Consider the following 22,662-nt stretch of genomic DNA (forward strand, 5'->3'; position numbering starts at 1 on the left):
ATTAGAAATAAACATGAAAAATAGAGTCCACTTCTTAGGGTGATAAAATTATGGGGGATTTATCTTTTGAATTGCCATTATCAATAATAATGAAGTTAAAATAAACATACTTTTTAAAGTATTCTAATTTTTAGGTAGCCTAAGTTCATAGGGGAATGGCTGACAATCAATAAAAAAGAAAAGCATGGATGTTAGAGCCACCCACTGTCAAAAGGAAACAACTTTTTTCACTTTACCTCTGTGTCGTTCATCTTCAGCAACCATTCTCTCAAAAACAACAGTAACAACTTGTCGCACTGTAGCAGCAGCTGTATTATTTGTAATATTATCTTTTGTGAAGTGTAGTCGAAAACAAAGAACAATTGCCTAAAAAAACAATTTCCATTTAGTGTGAAATAAGATTGAGGAACATGGTTATTATCTTTATTTTATCTGATGTAACCCAAAATTAAATCATTTGTTTCACGGCTTCAATCACCTACACTAGAAGTCTCACTCTTTTATATAATAAAACTACAAAAAGCTCAGGATTTTGAAATAATTCAAACTCTCAGTAAATACACAGACACATAAGATTAACCAAGGTAATGTGAAATACTCCTTTCACAATCTGGTTCTTTTAACATGTATATAATAATGTGTTGTGCTTTTATTTTCCCAGAACGACTTTTTTTTTTGCAAATAGCAAGTACTCAAACTTTGTCATATCACTAAATCACCTGGAGAAATACTATATAAACTTGCTAAGCATATAAATGAATAAAATAATTTTTAAAAAAGGAATCATTTTTTCTTTTAAAATCAACTTTATTAAGGTATCATTTATATACAATAAACTGTATCCCTTTAAAGTATATAATTTTATGAGTTCTGACAGTTATATTCACCTATGGAACTACTGCCACAATCAAGTATAAGACATTTCCACCATCCTAAAAGTTTCCTTGTGCTCTTGTAGTCCATTTTTTCCTCCACCCTTGGCCCCAGGTAACCACCAATCTGCTTTTATCACTATAGATTAGCTGGTATTTTCTATACATATAGAATCATTCAGTATGTGCTCTTTTCTGTCTGGTTTCTTTCACTTGTAATATTTGTGAAATTCATCCACATTTTTCTTTGTATCAGTAATTTGTACTTTTTTATTCCATGGTATGAGTATACCACGTTCTACTTATCCATTCATCTCCTGATAGACATTTGGGTTGTTTCAATTTTTGGCTACTGTACATAAAGCTGCTGTGAACATTCACATACAAATCTCAATGAGGATATGTATTTTCATTTACCTGGGTAAGTAAACACCTAGGAGTGAAATGGACAGATCACATAGTAAGTATAAGTTAAAATTTTAAAGAAACTGTTAGTTTTCCGAAGTTGCTTTACAATTTTATATTCCTGCCAGCAGTATGTGTGAATTCAAAATTATTCCATATTCTCAACAACACTTGATATGGTCAGTCTTTTAAAATATTATCTATTCTAATGGGTGTGTAATAATTTCTCCTTGTGGTTTTAATTTGCTTTTCCCTGATAACTAACGATTCTGAGGCACTTTCCATGTATTCATTAGTCAGTTGAATAGATTATTTTGTAAACTGTCTGTTGAAATCATTTGTCCATTTTTTATTGGGTTGTCTTATGAATGAGTTGTAAAGTGTTTTCAATAAATTCTAGATAAAAGTCCTTTGTCAGATATTTGTGAATATTTCCCCCCATTCTGTGGCTTCTTTTGTGGTTCATGGATTTGTGCCCTACCTAAGAAGTCTCTACCTACCCCAAGGTCACAAAAATTTTCTCCTATGTGTTCTTCTAGAAGTTTTACAGTTTTAAAAGAAGCCATTTTTGGAGGAAAACATAATAATGGTATATTTAAATGCTATGCCTTATCATATTAATTATATTAAACATTTAAAAGAAAACAAGCCTTTGATACCACTAACACTTTTAAAATTTCAACATAAAGGAAAAAGTACATGTTATAGAGAAGCTTTCCTATTACCCAATTTTATATTATTTCTTTATACTTCATTTTTCATCCCCAAATATTACATTTCCAAATTAACCAAAATACCAAAATAAATCCTATATTTATTTATAAAACTATAATCAGTTCTTATTGCTTGGGTAGGTCAAATGATAACCTTTTATAAAATTTTAAATATATGTATCAGAACAATAATTTGATAGCTAGAAACCAAGAGGAACTACATACAACAAACATATATACATAAATACATTAGATATTTTATAAAGCAGGTATGGGGTAAAAGAATAAGCTATTTGCAATTAAGTAAAATCTCATTATATCCTAAGAACATCAAATGAATAACTAGAAAAGAGATATAGTCTCTATACAGTATACTGTGATGGTATACTTTGCTACTTTACAAGTCAACCATTCTTAAAGGCATACAAATTATAATACAACTATTACTGAAACTCCAACAATTTCCCTAAATAGTAAACCATTAAGTAAAGACTTTTTTATATTACTCACTGTACTTTCTATTCTTTAGAAATATTTCTTAATTTTAAAAAACTTTTTAAAGAGTGAAACAAATAATAGAACCCCATCCTAAAGAGGGTGGGAATAAGAAAGGAATGAGAAATAGCTATCATACATGCAGCCTTACCTAGTATCAATGTATCAATGCCAAAAGGACATTCTTCCAGATACTTAAGGGACAGATTTAAACTATCTGGCTTACATAACATATATATGTGAAATTATTTTTAAAAGGGGGAAAGGGAGAGCTATCAGGAATACCCAAGGTAATTGTGGAGAACACTGATACCTCAAAACACATTTTTTTTCTTTTCCTCTTTCTCTATTCCTTTTCTTCTGCTACTTTTCTTTTTCTACATCCTATCCAAAACTAAGCCTGTCAGCTATATCCAAGGGGCTCTGCTTAATCACCCTAACCTGATTTCACTTCTAACCTGTGAAAAATAAAGCACCGATGGCTTTTAACATGCAATGTGCATTATCGCAATAGCTACAGGAAAGGTGCTGTTCCAACAGCACCAGGCTTTTCTCTTTCAGTCAGTTTATTCAAATACTGTCATGACCTTTTTTTCTTTTTCTTAGATTCCATACATATATATAACCTAGGGGTAAGACGGGAATAAAGACACAGACCTACTGGAGCATGGACTTGAGGATATGGGGAGGGGGAGGGGGAGGCTGTGACGAGGTGAGAGAGTGGCATGGACATACATACACTACCAGACGTAGGGTGGATAGCTAGTAGGAAGCAGCCGCGTGTAGCACAGGGAGATCAGCTAGGTGGTTTGTGACTGCCTAGAGGGGTGGGATAGGGAGGATGGGAGGGAGGGAGACACAGGAGGGAAGAGAAATGGGAACACATGTATATGTATAACTGATTCACTTTGTTATAAAGCAGAAACTAACACACCATTGTAAAGCAATTATACTCCAATAAAGATGTTAAAAAAACAAAACAAAACAAATACTGTCTCAAAGCACTTAGGAACTTTGACAAACAGGCTTCCTACCTTTGAGAGTGCCTCGTCATGAACTACTGTATTGGTTGTTAAAAGAACAAGAACTGTTTGAAGCAGCTTAAGTTCTTCAAGACTATTTTCCATTAGCTGCCAAAGCATGTTAATTATATTTCCAGCTGCAGTCTGTAAAACAATTATTTTAATTATCGTCAACAAATAAAATATAGGTGCTTGGGTCCCTAAATAAGAAAAGTGATGCAGATTCATAGTGATTAAATGTTTTTCCTTATTTTACCGTCATAAGGTCAGATACAAACAATACACTTAAGTTAACGAACAACAAATTATCACTTCAGATAATCTAGCAAAGTCATGATTTTCTCTCCTACCTTTTAAAAAATAATTTATGAATAATATTCTCTGTCAGTGATATTGAAAACTTGCTTGGTTCTTAAGATTTCACCTATATTAGTGAACGATGAATTCTTAGATTACAAATGACTTGACAAAATGTACTTGGTTCTTTATTCTGAGCATTAAATAATGAGATAATTTGGTAACCTTTTAAAATTAAGCCAATGTCCTTCAAGCACTATTGTACATTACAATATCAGGTATGTTTTATTCTCTCCTTATGAAAACTCATGATTTGATTTGTAAGTGCACAGTTCAGATAAAATCTTCACATTACCTCAGACACAACTTCATGGGACATGAGCCTCTGAATGGCGGCTAAACATAGCTGAGTGATCTTCGGTTCCTTGGTTCCACAACCCATTAGAAAAGGCTGAACAACCTCTGAGCTGTTCTCTTTCAATGCTTTATTTGGAACACATATAAAATAAAATTTTAAATATAATTCATAAATAAGAATATTTTTATACAATTACAACCAGTAATGACAATCTTAATAAAAAAATCACTTAATGTAAAATAAATACCAAAATAAAAATCAAGCAGTAAGAGTTAAAATACTTCACATAAATACTACAGACTTTGTATCTAAACTACTCCCCCTTAAGTTCAGCTCTCCCATGCCTTTCTCCTGACACTCCTTTGGTTCTCCTCCATCTTCTTCTATAAACTCTTTAATGGCAATTTCTCAGAAGTTCTATCCTGCGTCAGAGAAAGACTCTATTTCTTCAATAGTGCACAAGGGAAAACAGGAATAAGAATTCATATTCTAGAGCAGAAAAGTAATTAAAAATAGTATATACATCAACCCCACCACATTTCTGAATATTCAGAAACTCCCTAGAATTTTATTATATGCCTTGAATTCATTGGCTCTAATTTCTTCTTCAAGAAGTAAACTCATTAAAAATAATAACATTACTCTTCTTATTACTGAAATATTGCTTTAAACTAATTGGATGCACATGCTGTAATTCCAAATCTTAAAATAACTCCTTCTACCAAGCCAATACTTTCAGAAGTTTTAAAATGGTAACAAAAATGTAAAAGATTAGAAAATGCACAAACTGAATTATACATAATTAAATTTACAAAATGAAATTAAATCAATACACACTTACTGAATGGCTACACAAAGATGAACAAGACAGGTTTGTCACCCTCAGGGAATTTGAATAACATAAAATTCCAAGTCAAGAGAACTTTAAACTTATGTGTTTGGTATTTGTTTTGAAATGTACTACATCCAACAATTATTTTTTGAAGTTAAGAATTGTAATAAAGACACAGAAATCTGAGTTTTAACATGTTTTTCAAAAGAAATTGTGAGAAAGTCATCCAGAATCACCTTCAAAAGTGTAAAACTAGTGTTAACATTAATTTTATCACTTAAATCCCCTTCTTTCTTCTCCCAAAGCCCCCTTTATGGTATGGCAAATAAAGACTACTATTTACTACAGCATGCTCTGCAAAGTCCCTCAGTATGCCAGTATGAATCACTGATTTAGCACAGCTAAGAGAAGGCAAATATGACTGGCAAAGAACAGTGTTTTCAAAAAAGCTCCCTTGCCTTATTTCCTTGTTTTCTTGTCCATAAAGATTTTGAATCAAAACCAGAGACATAAAATTTCCATAACAATGTCACAAAACATTTACATGAGTGATTAAAAGATGACAAAAAAGCTCAAAAAATACTATTCTGAAGCAGTAAATATCCTGCTATATTCAATTCTGCCAGAATCAATGAAGTATGAGGCCAACCTTAACTCTGCAGAACATTCCAAATTATTAAATCTTGTTCAGGCAAATGTAAGTTTTCAATACTAACAAGTGGCACTTATAATTTTTATTACATTAACATGTGTTTCTCATTTGAGTATCACAATACTCATATAGAGTTTATAGGGTATGATCTGGACCAAGTAACACAATAAGTAGGTGATAAAACCAGAAACTGAAAATGTCTTCTAATCCCTGGTTCACTATTCTTCCCACAAGATTATGCTGCCGCTCTTTAAGGTAAACAGCATTTGATGCAAATGGAAATTAAGAGTCAAAAGTGTCTAAGAGAAACCAATTGCCTGAAGTCTTCAGATTAATGAAGAAAAAACAATGTACTTTCATAGAGGCTCTGTTGACAATGATTTTAAGACACACCCATACCGCCAGAAAGAAAATCAGTGCCAATTACCTTTGCCAATTAAATTATGATACGATGCATTCTAATCACTTATACTTTTTCCTCACAATTTCATACTCTAGGCCAAGAAGGCCATTGTTATTTCTTATCTTTTTGATAATAGCCATTCTAACAGGTGTAAGGTGATATCCTCATTGTGGTTTTGATTTGTATATCCCTGATGATTAATGATGTTGAGCATCTTTTCATGTACCTGTTGGCCATCTGTGTATCTTCTTTGGAAAAAATGTCTATTTAGATCTTCTGTCCAATTCTTTTTTTTTTTTTGGTACGCGGGCCTCTCACTGCTGTGGCCTCTCCCGTTGCGGAGCACAGGCTCAGGATGCGCAGGCTCAGCGGCCATGGCTCACGGGCCCAGCCGCTCCGCGGCATGCGGGATCCTCCCGAACCGGGGCACGAACCCGCGTCCCCTGCATCGGCAGGCGGACTCTCAACCACTGCGCCACCAGGGAAGCCCTGTCCAATTTTTAACTGGATTGTTTGTTTGGGATGCCTCATTGCTTGAGAGTACTTCACTACTGTCTGAGATATTATTCTAAGCTAATGACACCCATTCTGCACACTTTGATGGTGGTGCTTTTTTTGATCTTACCATAAGATGTTAACAGGAAGTTTTTGCACAACTAGGGTGACATTTCAAATAGCAATGAAACTTACGCAATACCAACAATGCACGTTAACTCAACTGATGTGATAGTATGAACAAGTTCACACATGCACTGAAAAAGACAACTACAACACTACCTGGCCCACAGTGATTCTAAGATGCCATTAATTGTAAAATGCATACCAATTTGGGGAATATTAACATGGGAAAAAACTGTGTATCTTAGAATGAATAAAATAAGGTGAGTTACACTGAAATGTTGTATACATGTCAGTCACAGTTATCCAGCTCTATCAAGCTAAGCTAATAATAAAAGTAATTTTTAACTCTATTTTAATGTAAGTCAAAGGTACCCTTCCTACTTTTTTTCCTCCCAGTTTATATGAGAATATAATGGTCAAAGGAAATTTCTGTTATCCAGAATAGATGATCAAGAACAACCAAAAAATAAAACCTATTGATCTATTCTTTTTTTTTTTTTGCGGTACGCGGGCCTCTCACTGTTGTGGCCTCTCCCGTTGCGGAGCACAGGCTCCGGACGCGCAGGCTCAGCGGCCACGGCTCACGGACTCAGCCGCTCCGCGGCATGTGGGATCTTCCCAGACCAGGGCACGAACCCGTGTCCCCTGCATCTCAACCACTGCGCCACCAGGGAAGCCCTATCCTATATTTTGAAGCATAATGTGAAAAGCGGAAACATATCTACCATATCTAGATCACAATGAAGTAATATAAAGATCGTTTTTTAGAAGTTTCTCATTATTTTTCTCTTCTGTTAAATGTCATAATGGTCCTAAGAAGCAGAAATTAATTCTACTTTTCTAATTGAGCAACTGCTGCTTTCTCTTTATAAACAATAATTTTAATTACATGCATTTAAGGGTGGCTTTACATAAAAAGCTTCCTACGGGTTTAAAGTTTAGAAACCACATTGAGGAAAAGGCTGTGCAGCAATATAAAGATATCTTGCCTTAACCATTTAAAAAAAAATCATTCCATGGAAAAAAGAGGAAAAGGTCATCTCTTTTTAATCAAAACTTGGCGGGTGGGTGGGGGGGGTGGGGAGAAAAGAAAAAGTTTAATTTCTACCTAAATCCCTTAAGAAGCACAACTCCTTTAACAGAATAGCACTGTGTGTTTGATAAATATATTTTATTTCCAAATTTTATAACTGTGAGATCAAATGATGCACTTTCACACACCTGAAAGAGGTCCAGCAGGTCCCCATATCCTAGGGGTTTCCTTGCTCTGAGCAGTTTCACTGCAAAATTGCAGTTTTTATCCTGGAAAAAAAGAATTAAACTAGGATACCCCACTATGAATCACACTAATAGGGGTTAATAAAAGTTTTATTATAAATTTCAACAGTCATTAAATAACAAATTATAATTCTTGTGAAAGAAATAAAATGTGATGCAGACATGATTGCTACCCTCAAAACACTTAAAATCTAGTTATGGGAAAGACTGATATTTCTAACATTAAAAAAATTTTAATGCTTCAAAATGTCTGAAAATATTTTAAATGATTCAATATGAGGACAAATAAAAGTATGAGCAGCTTCATCTTAAAAGTACATTACAGGAAAAGGAAGAATGATGTTGGTACAATTGGTTAGTAATTTTGCAAAAGAAAAAAAATCTAGGTCCTCATGTCACCCCATATATTATAAAGAAAAAAATCAAACCATAGAAAAACTAGAAGACAATGAAAATGATGATCAACTACGTGGAAGGAGAAGGACTGACTAAGTGGAGAGCAACAAATAAGAAAAATTAGTTAAATTATGTAAAAATTAAAAGCATCTAGATAAAAAATTAAAAGGTAAATGATGCAGAAAATATGATATAAACATGATGAGAAGTTAATATTTTTGCTATATAAATAGCTCAATTTGATAAAGAAAACACAAAAACTCCAAAAAAAGTAATAATAAAAAGAAAATAATTTAATAATTCAGAGAAAAATGTTCAACATTAAAAAGAAATGTCAATTAAAATGAGAAGCCATTGCTTGTTCAATTACCAAAAAGGTTTTTTTAAAATAATAATCTGGCATGGATGCTATAAAAATATACCCACATATTGTCAGTAAAGGCATAAACTTTTTTTTTTTTTTTTTTTTTTTTTTTTGGCAGTGCGCGGGCCTCTCACTGTTGTGGCCTCTCCCACTGCGGAGCACAGGCTCCGGACGCACAGGCTCAGCGGCCATGGCTCACAGGCCTAGCCGCTCCGCAGCATGTGGGATCTTCCCGGACTGGGGCACGAACCCGTATCCCCTGCATCGGCAGGAGGACTCTCAACCACTGTGCCACCAGGGAAGCCCCATAAACTTTTATCTTTTCAGAAAGCGGTATGATGACAAATTCTAAGAACATGTTAATGCCCTTTAATTTAATAATTTCATTTCTAGAAATGTATCTTAAAGAAATAATTCTAAATATTGAAACATGCCTAACATAAGGAATTGTTAAATAAACTACAATCACTTGATGAAATATGGAACAATTTAAAAAATTAGAAAAGATGGCATCAAAAAAAGTATATATGATATAATATTATAAAAGGCAGGATACAAATTAAAACTGTTTAACGTTTTCATAAAAAGGATTTCGGGAAAACAATAAATAAGAACACATATGGCAGAGAAATCTCTCTGACCCATTAGGTCAGTTTGTGAGCAAGGCATTAAGTACAGCCCCCTGTATCTTCTATCCCGGATTATAGGAATAGTCTACCAACAGACCTCTGTCTTACTGATGATACATTGAAATATACCTTTCACACTGCTGTCAGAGTAATGTACAGAGTATAAAAATATTAATATGAATGTGTCACCTTCCTGATTCAAACTCTTTCCATCAAGCTGCTCAGGAAGTTACACAATGGCAATAGTTGGATAGTGTATCCAAACAGACCAAACTGTTTTATACCTTATGTATTTAAGTAACTTCCCTTACTTACAGCTTCTACACCTTATTTACCTGGCTAACTCCTTTTCAAGCATCAAGACTCAGCTTCAGATTCCCAGGTTGGGTTAGGAGCCTTCCCAATGTTCTCGTAACAAGCCTGTCTATACTTCCATCTTGGCATTTACCATACAGCCTCAGAATTTTCTGTTTAGGGTCTGTCTCCTTCATTACTCTATTAACTGGCTGACATGAACTAAATATAACAAAATTCATATACTCAAATAATCATAACATGAAAAATTAAAGAAAGGTAGAAAAATATACTAGAGGCAGAACTCAGAGACTTACTTGCATTTTGGAGTGACTCATTTATTAGCCTACATTTAAGAAGGGCTTACTATTTATTTCCCATGTAATGTGCTAACTACTAGCAATATAAGGGAGAGTAAGATATTGATCCTGACCTCAGGAAGTATGTCATCTGGAAGGGAAAATTTCTGGCAAAGAACCCCAAAAAGTAAATGGAGGAGCAGGTAAGCTAAACAGAACGAATGGCACAAACATACTTTTCAAATATATTTCTTGTATTAACGTATAGATTGCAGGTGAATTATATTACCCATCTTCGTATCTCCCCAGTGATTCTTACATAATTATTTCTTTATTAAGAATATGTTATATGATATATTCTATAGATGTCTGCAAAATATCACAGGTATATGTACTGATAAAATATAATATACTGAAAAAAATCAACAGATAAATTACCTTTTAATGTCAGAAAAAAAATTCCAAAGTATATTTACTCACTGCTACTTAAATTAGAGACCTTTTAGTAATAAGACTATGTAGATATGAAAAGGATGAGGGAAACTGTGAGGAAAGAAGAACACAAATCATACATAATGATTATCTATGTAAAAATTCTCTATGCATACTGACAGTAGATGAAAGCAGTCATAGGTGGATGTAGCTATTATGGTTTTCAGTTAGGGGTTAAATATACAATTTTAAAATATCACAACTTCATTGAGCTCCTTGTTTCGAATATTTATTAAAATAGCAGATTCTCTGTTTATGTAATTTCTGTGTAACACAAGCCTTCTCAGTCAATTTCAAGTATATTTATTGTAAGCTGGCATAATAAAAACAATTTGTAATATATGGCAGTCAAATGTAAGATTAAGGCACCTGGCCTTCTAAATGAAAAACTTTATGTTGCTTGCTATCTCTCATTTGCAGTTTTATCTTTAAAGGAAAAGGCAATGTTGAGATAATGATCTATATATTTGCATCGATGCTGACATTACCTGGCATAGCATTCCCACTTATGTCAGCATTCATGACAGCAGTGAAAACAAAGAAAAATAAACATTAAAGGAGGATGCTTAAAAGAAGGGGAGATGTAAAGCAAAGACTTATTCTGCAATGTAAATAAACTTTCCTTGGAAAATAAATCTAAGAAAACTAAAGTTGGTTGAAATCTATGCTAAGTACTGTTTAATCAGATTAGTCAATCCTAATTAAGGGTTCTGATTTTTATAGCAACCTTTTATATTTTCTGAATATGCAGAGATATCTGAGAATTCAGTATCTCATTTCATTTGAGACTCCTCAATTGTCTGATATCTTTAACATCCATTACAGCACAGAAGTAGTAACCTATAGTCTTTAGAACTACAGAGAAGTAAACATTTCTCAGAAAATAAAAAAGTTAACTAAAAATTTTTCTCAGTGTTAACTATACCTTGAATTAAGTACTTTAGAAATGACATATTGACTAATTTAAACTCTTCCCTTTTTCTTAGGAGTCTTTGATTTTTCAAGATGACAATGGTCTAAAATCTACAAATTTTTACTTATCAATTGCTATAAATACTTGGTTAAAATACTAGAAAAAAGTTTAAATGCTAATATAGCTCCTCAAGTACATGGTTGGATGCTATGGATATTAAAGCATGAACTATTAATTGTATGTGCATAAAGATTTGTTCCAACTTGATTTAAATAAAGCTAACTGAATTAAAATGAAATTAATAGCCAGCTTATATATTAAACTCATACTGAGACAAAATTTTTCTTACTTGTCCTTAATATGAATTAGACACTTTACTTGGTACAGAACTCTGTAACAGACAGTGATTCTCTCAAGAAATCAGTCTTTTTAAAAATTCTTCTACCAACTACAGACTTAATGAAAATTTCTATTATTGGAGATTAAGGACTTACCATGGTATCAGCAATGACAGTAGCAAAAGTAAGTATTTGTAATGATATTCTAATATGATTGGGCTATGATGTCTCCAACTTAAAAATACCCAAGCCCAAAATTTATCCAGAAACATTCATTTCCTCATGGTGGCTAATCAACCCAACATGCATCTCCCAAACCCACTTGCCCATCCTCCCAATCCAACCATACATACCTGTGCCTTTACCCACCACTTCACTATACCCCTTTTCTCAACATGCACACAGAGCATTATCCAATGCTGTGAAAAATGTTATAAAACTCTTTGGTGTTTTGTCAGAATGTTCAAAATCAGAGAAGCTGTGAAAAACAGATGCAACCGAACAGGGCTAACCCTAAGCTGACAAGTGAAATCCACTCTCACCTGTCACCCCTAAACTGCCCCCAAAGTCTTCATTACATTTTGTAATACTCTTTGAAATTCCACCATTTAGGGATTTACTGGTATTCTTTTAAAAATGTAAAGAGACTTAAGAGAGTTAAAGAGATTCTTTACTATTCGGACTTTGCGTAAATTAACTTAATAGGACTGCTTTTCTCCTATAACTAGCTGAGACCAATAGCACTACTGGAATTGGAAATGCAGATTGAAGGATCAGCGAAGTAAGCAATGGTTAAATATAAACACTTGGGAGGGAGTAGCTAGTGTCAAAACCTCACGATACCGTGGCAGCACACTGCAGCAGGAAGAACATGGGCTCTGAACAGCCTGGGATTTGAATCTGATTCCACCACTTACCATGTGACCTTAGGACAGTAACTTAAATCTCTTTGCATCTCAGTTTGCTCTACTATTAAATAAGAGTATTTCCCTACAAGGTTGTCATATAAGAAAGAGTGGCCCAAATGCCTCACATGTAACAGATTCTCAAAAAATGCCAGTTTCCTTCTTTTCCATGTTCATTATTGAGGCAAGAAGAGAAAGGCACCAAGGAAAAGGAAGAAGCAGACTGAGTATCAAAAGGGTGCCAGAGAGAAACTCTTGAAAATTCCTCCCTGAAAAGCAGGGTCAATCAAAAGAATGTTAAGAAAACACTTTTCTCTGTTTTTTCCCATTTTTTCTTCATGACCGTGTTGTCTTAGTCTCAGGACTCAAAACTCATATAGTACTACTAAATTTTTAATGCTATATTATGACCTTCTTATATTGTATTAAAGATAAAATAGGTCTTAGAAGGTGGTCTGAGACCAATCTTCCATTCAATTCAACAAATATTAATCGAATGTCTCTTATCGGTAAGATGCATCTTAGGTGATTGACAAGAGGTGAAGGACAATACAAAGATGAGTAAGAAAGATCCTTTCCTTCAAGGAGTTTGTAGTTTTAAGTTTTCTGATTTCAGAGAATCGTACAGCATTCATCTCTGGGAAACCCAATTAGTTCATAAATTAGAGACTTTCACATGTTCTTTATCATTATGGATAGCATGTTGGGGCATAAAAAAGAAATGCTATAAAAAAACTTATGGGTTTTAAGATTCTACTTTTACTATTAGTCAAATTTTCATTAATTGTTGAATTTTTAATGCAAAAAAATTACCTGCCAAAATTTCGGTGTTTCGTGCAGCTATTGTTTTAACTTTTATTATTCCTGATTCAGCAGCCTGCAAGAATAAAAATAATTAGAACATAAAACTTACTATCAACATGAATTATCTAGGGAAAAGAAATCATATATGATAAAATCTCAAGCAGAGTCAGTCACTATTATTTTTTTATTTTCCAAACTTCAGATACTAAAGCCTAGTAGTGAAACACACATTAAATGGAATAAAATGTGATTAATTTGATTATTCACATGTAAACTCTGCACTACAGCATGTTGCCTTTCTATGCCTTAAAATGCACCTGGAATCCCTAGTCTCTCACATTTAAATCTTCAGAAAATAAAACTAATAAACAAAAACAAAGCCTAATGAAAAAAATTAGGTTTCTTTCCCATTTCACACCTCTCTCAACCATAAAAAAAATTGCAAAACACTGCAAAATCAAGTAAAACTGCTTTGAATTAGAAGAGAATGAATTACTAAGAACTCTGTCACTACTTTTATATTGCGTTTTTTTAAACACCGATTCAGTTTTCACAAGGTGTCTCAATCACTTCAACATAAGTATCTTGAGCTGGCAGTACTTGAAAGTCATATGGCATTTTACACTATGCCACAGAACTGTGGTGTTCAATATGGGAGTCATTTGGCTACATGTGGCTACTAAGCACTTTATATGTGGCTAGCCTGACTTGAGTTGTGTTCTAAGTATAAAATATACACTAGATTTTGAAGACTTAGTATGAAAAAAAGAATGTAAACTATCCCTTAAATATTTACATTGATTAAATGTCGAAATGATATATATACTGGGTTATATATATACTGGTTTGAATATACTGAGTTAAATATTATATATTATTAAAATTAAATGTCTGTTTCTTTTTACTTTCTTAATGCAATTAAAAATTACATATATGGATTGCATATTCAGCCCACATTATACTTCTACTGGACACTGTTGACATAAAATATTGATATATAATATCCATTACAGAAACTCAGGACATTTTTACTATCAAGGAATATGCCTATTTTATACTTATACTGATCTCCATACCTCCAAAAATAATAAATACTCATATATGTTCAAGTTTTCCTATTAATTTGCTTGCTACTTGTTCATTGATTTTATCTCCTACTGTTTACTAAGGGACAAGTGGTAGCAGGCTCTAAAGGTTTTAAAATAATTATGGAAGAACCCAGTGTCCTTTGGGTTATTAGGTTGAGGACCAGTGGATTAATGCATAAAACAAATAACACATTGTAGGCTATACGATGTATAGTAGACCTTTGTCATTTTGTTGGCTTCCAAGCATGTGAAGCCCTTGCCTGTGATCGGAGAACTCAACTTTATGAGTTTTGATGCAAGACAGAGCCTATCTTCCACTATTCAAAATTTAAAATGCCAGATACTTGTTTTCCCACATACCCTGGCAGCCTCCGATTATCCAAATAGGCACACCCGCCAGGAATTTTGAATACAGAGGCTAGTGGCACAGAAAAGCAGAGACAAGATGGAATTCTGTCTGACAACAGCCACAGTGGAGCCAGCATCTAGTTTCCAAGGGCAGTGACAGCAGCAGAACCAGTGGTGGCATGGGGCGGCCAGCACAACCAGCAATGCAATCTAAGGCACCCAGTCACTGTTCAGCAGAGACAACAGTAATGGTCTCACTGGCAATGAGTTTTGCTGTGGTTCTTAGCTGTTCAGCCTCCCTTCGTTCCTGTAATTTCTAAGGCTCACTCCATCCAGGCTTCTACCAATTCTGTGAGCCCCTCAATGTTTTATCAGTAAACTTAATTTCTGCTTAAATCAGCCCGAGTCAGCTTTCATTGCTCACAGCTAAGAAGCCTAACGGATATACTACAACTTACTTCTACAACTTTAAGAGATGGAAATGTCCCACATTAAATGAACATAGCTACTAGGAGGAAAATATAGTCAAAATAAATTACTCCAGGGAGAAATTACTGATTTTCTGATTATCTGAGGGCAGTGCATATTAGAAACACCAGGAGCTTTAAAAAAAAAAAAAAGCTTGATGCCCAGGTTGCAATCCATTTCAATTAAATCAGAAGGACTCTGCCAGTGGGAGTCAAGCACTGGTATTTTACAAAATCTTCAGGTGATTCCAATATGCAGCAAAATTTAAGAGGCGACTGTAACATAAGCAAAAGATGATGGTGGATAGGCCTGAGGTGATAGTGACTGAGATGGTAAGGAGTGGTCAGATTGTGGATACACTATGAAGATGTACAAACCATAACAAATTTACTACTATAAAAATTCAGTAACACCGAAATTATTATGTATACTTTGTTATACTCATACACCATCTCAAACTCTCTTAGGTAATTTTCTTACTGAGCCAACTGAAATTAATCTGTGGTCACTGAGCTTTCTTCCATCATCATTTTCAAATGTTCAAACTCTCCCCCTCCTTACTATGGCCCTATGTATCCTGCATATGCTCAATTCAGTATTTCATTCTATTTCAGTATCAACAGAGACTGATCAAACTAAACCATCAAAAATCCCAATGTAATCTGTCCTAACTTCCTGAATTCTAGTCAGTTTCCAAAATCAGTCCTGTAGCATAGTGGATGCTAGATGCCGGTTAAAGGATTTCAAATTTGCCAGACACTATTTTGATTTCCTCAGATAAATAAGAATTGACCCACGTATGAATCATAAATAAGTTATAAAAAATATATAACAAATATTTTTATATGTACACACAATAAGGAAAATAATGAGTGCTTTTTCCTTAAGTAGTTCCAAAGTAACAAGTGTTTTAAAAGATATATAACCAGTATTTTCATTCAAAGACTCAAGAAATCAGCAAAAGGACTGTTTGTTACCTCAGATATAATTAGAACTATCTCACAGCTCCTAATTTTTTACATCCAACTTTCTATTGTCAAACTTTGTACCATCTTATTCTCATAGGTACCCTGTGTTGCTTTAAAGTTTCACTATCAATGTTTATTGACAACACTTGTATATCACAGCCCCCCTAGTCACTGCAGTGCTACTTCATACCTCAGCCTAGCCTACATCTTTAAGTGTCCTGTACAAATGCAAGTATTCAGCCCAGATTTCCTTCTATTTATCAGAGACTGTCTGTGTGAAGAAGAGTCTTTAACTTCTTGCTTTAAAAGTAACCCCTACACTGATTAGATACTTATATATCCATAGGGGGACTACTCAATTTTTTTAAATATAAATTTTATTTATTTTATTTTTGGCTGTGTTGGGTCTTCGTTGCTGCGCGCAGGCTTTTCTCTGGTTGTGGCGAGCAGGGGTTACTCTTTGTTGCGGTGTGTACGCTTCTCATTGCGGTGGCTTCTTTTGTTGCAGAGCATGGGCTCTAGGCATGCAGGTTTCAGTAGTTGTGGCAAGCGGGCTCAGTAGTTGTGGCTCACGGGCTCTAGAGCACAAGCTCAGTAGTTGTGGTGCACGGGCTTAGCTGCTCCGCAGCATGTGGGATCTTCCCAGACCAGGGCTTGAACCCATGTCCCCTGCATTGGCAGGTGGATTCTTAACCACTGCGCCACCAGGGAAGCCCCTCAATTGTAAATATAGTTATTTTTTTCCTGAATTGGCCCTTATGGAAAAAAAAAGTGTCAGTTCTGTAGACTTGAATAGGGATGATATAAGTTACGGTGGGTAACCTAAAATCTCTATTCCTGAGGGCAATCAATGAGTTGGGAAACAGAACCGAAAGTATTAAATATACTGCAGCATTTAATATTTGTTAATCTTAAAATTAATGTCTCTCAAGAAATATTTTTTTCTCTTTCTCAAAATTCTTTGCTTACCCAAATAGACACACCCACCAGGGAATCTGAATAGAGCACACAGAATATGCTGGGCCTCACTTCTCAATAAACTCTTCCTGGGCAATCTCAATCCTATGGTTTCAATTAATTTCTAAAGGCTTAAGAATCCTAAATTATATTCCTGTCCATTAACTGTCTCCTAAACTATAGGATTTATTAATCTGTATATTTTAAAGGTACCTTAAATTCCAAATATTCAGAACGGATGCTATTATCTCTCACACACACCCCCAACTTCCACCTCAGCCCCAGAAAAATCTATTTCTTCTTCCTATAATCTTTATTTTTCCGAACAGCAGCAGCACCCATCCGGTCACTGACCAGACACCTGGGGCTTCTCCTTCATCCCACAAATATAATCAGCCACAAAGGCTATGTAGTGAACATCTCTTATACTCTTTTTTCTTCTCAAATGCCACTTCTATACCTTAGTTCAAACTTTTCATTATCAACCTAAACTAAGAGATTTCTCTACTTCAAATCTTGTCCTCCACCCATCCACTGTCTCAACTCTTCAATGGTCCCCCAGAACCCACCTCTACTAGTGTTTCTCAAAACTGAGTAGTGTAAGGACATCTTTTTTTTTTTTTTTGCGGTACACAGGCCTCACTGTTGTAGCCTCTCCCGTTGCGGAGCACAGGCTCCGGACGCGTAGGCTCAGCGGCCATGGCTCACGGGCCCAGCCGCTCCGCGGCATGTGGGATCTTCCCGGACCGAGGCAGGAACCCGTATCCCCTGCATCGGCAGGCGGACTCTCAACCACTGCACCACCAGGGAAGCCCAAGGACATCTTTTAAAAGTAAAAAAAAAAAAAAAAAAAAAAAAAATCTCATGGACCTATCCAGTCACTGACAAATTTAAGTATTTATAAATAAAATTAGGAATAAACTCCTTATTTTTATAGCTCTTAAATTATAAAGCCAACACATTCACAATAAAGTGAACACTAAGTTAATGTGACAAATAAAGCTTTGCTGAAATTAAACCACTGCTAACAACATGAAGATAGTGCAGGTTTTTCTGATTTTGGCACTCCTGTAGTACCATGAGCAGTGACAGAAATAATTTTTTCCACCACCTTCTTTCTATGGCAAGTATCAAAAAGTCCTTCCATCTTTGTGGGCTGTCTATGGTTTGTACCTATGGTTGATCCCATTCCTTCTATGACATGTCTGTTTCTCTACTCTAGCTGTAAGCCCCATGAGGATAAGAAATATATTTCATTCATCTCCCTATATTACTAATGCCTATCACAGTGCCTAGCATACAGGGGCTATGTAATAAACATTTCTAAATAAACAAATGAAAAGCTCTAAACAGAGGGAGAGACTTTACTGCCCACTCACTGAAAAATAAAAATACGGAGGAAATTTGATGCAGAGATTCACAACGTCATCAGGACTGCAGTTTCACTTCTCTACCATTTTCTTGGTTCTGTCCTGTTCCCTGGGTAGGTTCATCCTCAGGCTGCTCCCAATCTTGGCAATAAAATTAGTTCCAGCCATTCTACACCTCACAACTTCACATGACACTATCCAGAAAGAGAGAAAAGGTCTCTTCCAGTAGCTCTTGAGGAAGAGAGAGGAAGCTTTCCCTTTCCAGGATCACTCACTGGCATTATGTGACTTGGGCAGAAATAGAGGTGGGGATAGGGAGGGTTAAATTAGATTAAACTAATCAAGGTATCCTGGAGCAAGGAATGAGATTAATTCATCTAAATTCAAAGGGTTGAAAATGAAGGACGAGTGCAGCCTACCACTGAAAGAAGCAAGAGGGAATGAATGCTAGGAAGGGAATTAGCAAATGTCCACTACTAGAACCACATACAAATTTACAATAATAATAATATGCTTCTCTTCACCAAAGCTTCTATGTTGTATTTTAAAAAACAAAACAAAAACCATATTTATTTTTTATAACATCTATGAGAGCAGAGCCTCAAAATTAGAACAAATTTACCAAAGTTCAAATTAATTATTCACAGGATGTAGCATTAAACAAGAGCTAAAGAAGAAATGTGAAATTCAAGTTAATGGCAAGTTAAGGAGAATAATGTACTCAAAAGATACTAAGGAGGTATGAAGCTGCCTGTAGACTTATGATTTCAGATGTCAGGTAAAATCAAAAGACCTAAAGTCAAGTCCTCACTTGGGAATACCTAATAGATCTAGAACACTCTCTAGAGGACAATATGCTCATTAAACAGTTACTACATTGAAACCAATAACTTTTTCTTCTGTAACATGTAATTAGTCTAAAATCCCAAAGCTCTGAAAAATATATACCTATATGGCATCCTATTCAAAACCTCTGGACTAAAAAATAAAAACAAAACAAAACAAACAAAGAAAAACCTCTGGCTTCTAGGAAACAAATTTCCTTTAGGATACATATCAAATGAAAGACTGAAGTGCAGATTACATGTGGATAGCTAAAGATATATATGTGGTATGCCTACATATATGGTATCCCTTTTTTTTCCTTCTTTAAAAATTTAATCCCCAGCAAGTATCTAATTAGCACCTCTCAGATACACAAATGCTTTGAACTATGATGGACAGAAGGGTAAACAAAGATGCAAAACTGACCCTTAAGGAGCGATTTAGAAAAGAAATACCATAGCAGAAGGTAAAACGTAAGAGTTATAAGGGTGCTCGCTTCGGCAGCACATATACTAAAATTGGAACGATACAGAGAAGATTAGCATGGCCCCTGCGCAAGGGTGACACGCAAATTCGTGAAGCGTTCCATATTTTTAAAGATGTTAAAAAAAAAAAGAGTTATAAGGAAATAACTTATAAAGTAAGCTTATATGAAAGTTAAGAAAGCAGAGGAAAACATATTAGCTTGAAAAGTCTGGGCAGGAGCTGCAACTGTTCTTGCCCCAGCAATCAGCTAGTACATGGCACACAGCCAGTGTTCAAAAATTATCTCAGGAACAAATGAATGAATATATGAATGAGTGAATGAGGGAAGAAATGAGAACATTATCTGTAAAGTTGATTCATTCAGGCAACAAATAAATAAGCAACACGGGTTAAATTAAAGGTAGAATTTTAACTATAAAAAAATGGAAGGAGGTAATTCCAGGACAGCAAAAGGAAGCTTTGAGGTTCCATGCCACAGCATGGAAGAGGGAAGGAGTATTTGGAGAATGGGCATATTTGGCATATGAAGAGAATATGGGCATATTTGGAGAATGAATAGCAGGCAATAGAGTTTGGTTGAATTATAAACACATCTAAGGAAAACCTGAGGGTGATGAAAGAAGGTTGGGAAGATCAAGAAGGTCTTAAATGCTATGCTGAGGAGTTCCATAAGTACAGAGTAGCCACTGAGAGTTTCTGACCTGTTCAGGTACATTAATCCGGTGGTAACATACAGAACGGTCTTTTGTGCCATTAACGCACATCAAAGCTCAGTCATAAGATTGAAACCTGGAGCTAGAATAATAGCTAAGAAAATAGAAAAGAGGTGAGATATGTTAGAAATTACAGAGCTGGAAGGAACATCTGACAATGAATACAATGTAAAGAGAGTTGAGGGAGAGAAGACAGCCACATATAACTAAGGTAAGCAACAGTGATAAATACCATTAACAGAACAAGTGAAATGTGGGGACAGGACAAGTTTTAAGAAAAGTAAGTTCAATTACCAGAAGTTCTATCTGAAGTATGTGAAAGATACTCTGGTAGATGTGTTTAACAGATAGCTGGAAACACAGGTCTAAGCTCAGTAAAGAGAGCAGAGTTAACGAAGTAGACTTAGAAGTCATCAGCACTGTCGTGAGGCCAGAAGCAATGGGAGTAGATGAGAGTGCAAAGAAGATGAGCACAGAGAAAGAAGAGGTCTCAAGACAGAACTTGGGATACACCTATATGTAAAGAAAAAGAGAAGGAATACTGAGAGAGGGAGGAGAAATAGGAAAGTAGAGTGTTACAAAAGTCAAAATGAGAATGACGAATAGCAACAAACAGCCATGTTGCAATAGAGTCAATGGATGCAACATTCCTAACCTAGTGGAAAGACAGTATTTTACTCAACTCTTGAGTTAACTTCAAGAAGATAGAGGCCGTTTCTCATTGATTTTTGTATTTCCTGTCATGATTTACACTTAAGAAACTAACTTCTATTAAATGATAAGAGTAATAGCAAAACCCTCTATTTTCTACATGGTTAAAAATAAGCTACACTTCTATAAAAGAAAAAAGAAGGAAAATATTTCCATTTCTGGAGACTGTCTTTTTTGGTTTATTAGCCTGAAACAATGTCTTTTATTTCTTCTGTGTCACCAAAGCACAATGTTAAGAAGATAATACATTCTTTTTTGACTAAACTATGTTTTCATTGACCTTTGCTCTCTATTCATTTTCATGAAAGTAAAAATACAATGGTCAAAATCTTAGTAAAAAAATAAGCTATGTATGCTTTACACTTTAACAATAAATTTCAGTGGCTATGGTACTAACTTTCATAAATATATAACACATGTTATAGACTAATCAAAAGCTTTTTAAAAAGCTCTCATTGTAAAATGCTCTTAGAATACTGCAATAAGCTTGTAAAATTTTCCTAGACATCCTAGTGAAAATGTTACTGCTTATATTACTCTTGAAGTTAACATCTAAAATATTTATCAGAAGAAAATGAATTTAATAGACCCTAGGAATCTAATGTACCTTTTCTGGAATAAAGTCAACAGCAGCATAAAAAAAAGAGCAGAGTCAAAATCTAAGATCACTAGCATGTCTACATAACTATGTAAAACTGCATTATACAGGAAAGTAAGTCTTGACCAAAATAATTTATAACTCCTTACCACACTTGTCATACTGCTCTGACTAGTGTTGACAAGTTTTTTGAATAAATTGTGAAAACTAATTTATTTCAGTGTATAAAACATGGATTTATTCTTTTTGCTAATGAGGGAAAGAACACAACTGGCTGTATCATGAGCAAATTTCTCTGACCAACGTCAACAGGAAGAAAACTATAGTACATTATAGGATACTAAACAAAAACAGCTCCCAATTAAGCATGTATACATGATCCAGCCCTCATTCTTCACTGTCATAAGGTCCTGAAAATGAGATCTTCACCCTAGCAGAAGAGCCAGCTGACTTGGGCCTCAGTCCCCAAATAGCTGGTTGAAGGGAAAATCCTGTCATGGTAAGTAGAAGGCATCTCTCTCACCAAGGGTCCCCGCTCAGCCAGCTAATGCATAAAAACAACAGACACTGAGGAACTCTACCACAGGAACCTTTGCTTTTATAGGCAAAAATCCCTGCCAACCAAAACTTAAATGTATAAGAAGAAACAAAGTACATAGCCTGGGAAGACTACTTGTACTTTATTATATACACCCTTACTGATTCCAGTTCATTTAAAAAGAGAGAGAAAAAAAACCATCCTCAGGGC

At 34.9% G+C, this 22,662-nt stretch overlaps 1 protein-coding gene and 1 non-coding gene across 7 annotated transcripts in view; one reads left to right on the forward strand and one right to left on the reverse strand.

Annotated features, from left to right (window-relative positions):
* Window positions 1-22,662, reverse strand: part of MON2 (MON2 homolog, regulator of endosome-to-Golgi trafficking) — a 125,521-nt gene that overhangs the window by 96,737 nt on the left and 6,122 nt on the right. For 5 of the 6 annotated variants that reach the window (XR_003680303.2, XM_028491195.2, XM_028491194.2 and 2 more), the window contains exons 2-5: window positions 13,392-13,455; window positions 4,160-4,287; window positions 3,520-3,651; window positions 237-366 (exon numbers count right to left, since the gene is read on the reverse strand). Coding sequence is in view for 5 of the 6 variants with exons in the window: in XM_028491195.2 (XP_028346996.1) it covers window positions 237-366; window positions 3,520-3,651; window positions 4,160-4,287; window positions 13,392-13,455 (454 nt within the window). In the remaining variant the exon portion in view is untranslated. The remainder of the gene's footprint in view (window positions 1-236; window positions 367-3,519; window positions 3,652-4,159; window positions 4,288-13,391; window positions 13,456-22,662) is intronic. The other variant, XM_028491196.2, reaches the window with a different exon arrangement.
* LOC112064723 (U6 spliceosomal RNA) lies at window positions 19,895-20,001 on the forward strand. Its single transcript, XR_002891625.1, has one exon. It is a non-coding gene; the product is annotated as a U6 spliceosomal RNA (small nuclear RNA).

Source organism: Physeter macrocephalus, chromosome 6 (assembly GCF_002837175.3).
Source record: "Physeter macrocephalus isolate SW-GA chromosome 6, ASM283717v5, whole genome shotgun sequence".
Taxonomy (NCBI): Eukaryota; Metazoa; Chordata; class Mammalia; order Artiodactyla; family Physeteridae; genus Physeter; species Physeter macrocephalus.